At 79.2% G+C, this 288-nt stretch overlaps 1 protein-coding gene across 1 annotated transcript; it reads left to right on the top strand.

Moving 5' to 3' along the window:
- Positions 1–3: 3 nt before the first annotated feature.
- MRPS23 (mitochondrial ribosomal protein S23) lies at positions 4–277 on the top strand (the record flags this gene model as incomplete). The annotated part of the gene is made up of 1 exon (XM_039697658.1): positions 4–277. A coding segment is annotated over one exon (274 nt), but the record flags the coding sequence as incomplete, so codon positions are not given.
- Positions 278–288: the final 11 nt, after the last annotated feature.

Genomic DNA, 288 nt, shown 5'->3' with positions numbered 1-288 from the left:
CGGCGCCGGTTCGCGGTGAGCGCGGCCCGCCGAGCCCCCCCTGAGCCGCCTGTCGCCCGCAGGGCGCGGAGCCTGGTGCGCAGCGGGCTGCTGCGGAAGCCGCTGTGGCTGGACGTGTACGCCGCGTTCCCGCCGCTGCGCGAGCCCGTGTACCGCGTGCCGCGGCCGCGCTACCGGAGCCGGGACCCCATCGGCGCCGTGCTCTACCGGGAGGACACCGTGCGAGCGTGCGTGCGGGGACCGGGCTGGGGGGACCGGGGCTGGGGGAGCCGGGGGGGTGGGGTAGTT

This window comes from Passer montanus, unplaced genomic scaffold (assembly GCF_014805655.1).
Source record: "Passer montanus isolate IOZ18808 unplaced genomic scaffold, ASM1480565v1 scaffold11941, whole genome shotgun sequence".
Classification (NCBI taxonomy): Eukaryota; Metazoa; Chordata; class Aves; order Passeriformes; family Passeridae; genus Passer; species Passer montanus.
Note: the sequence above shows the minus strand (reverse complement) of the source record. Positions and strands in the feature narration are given on the sequence as shown.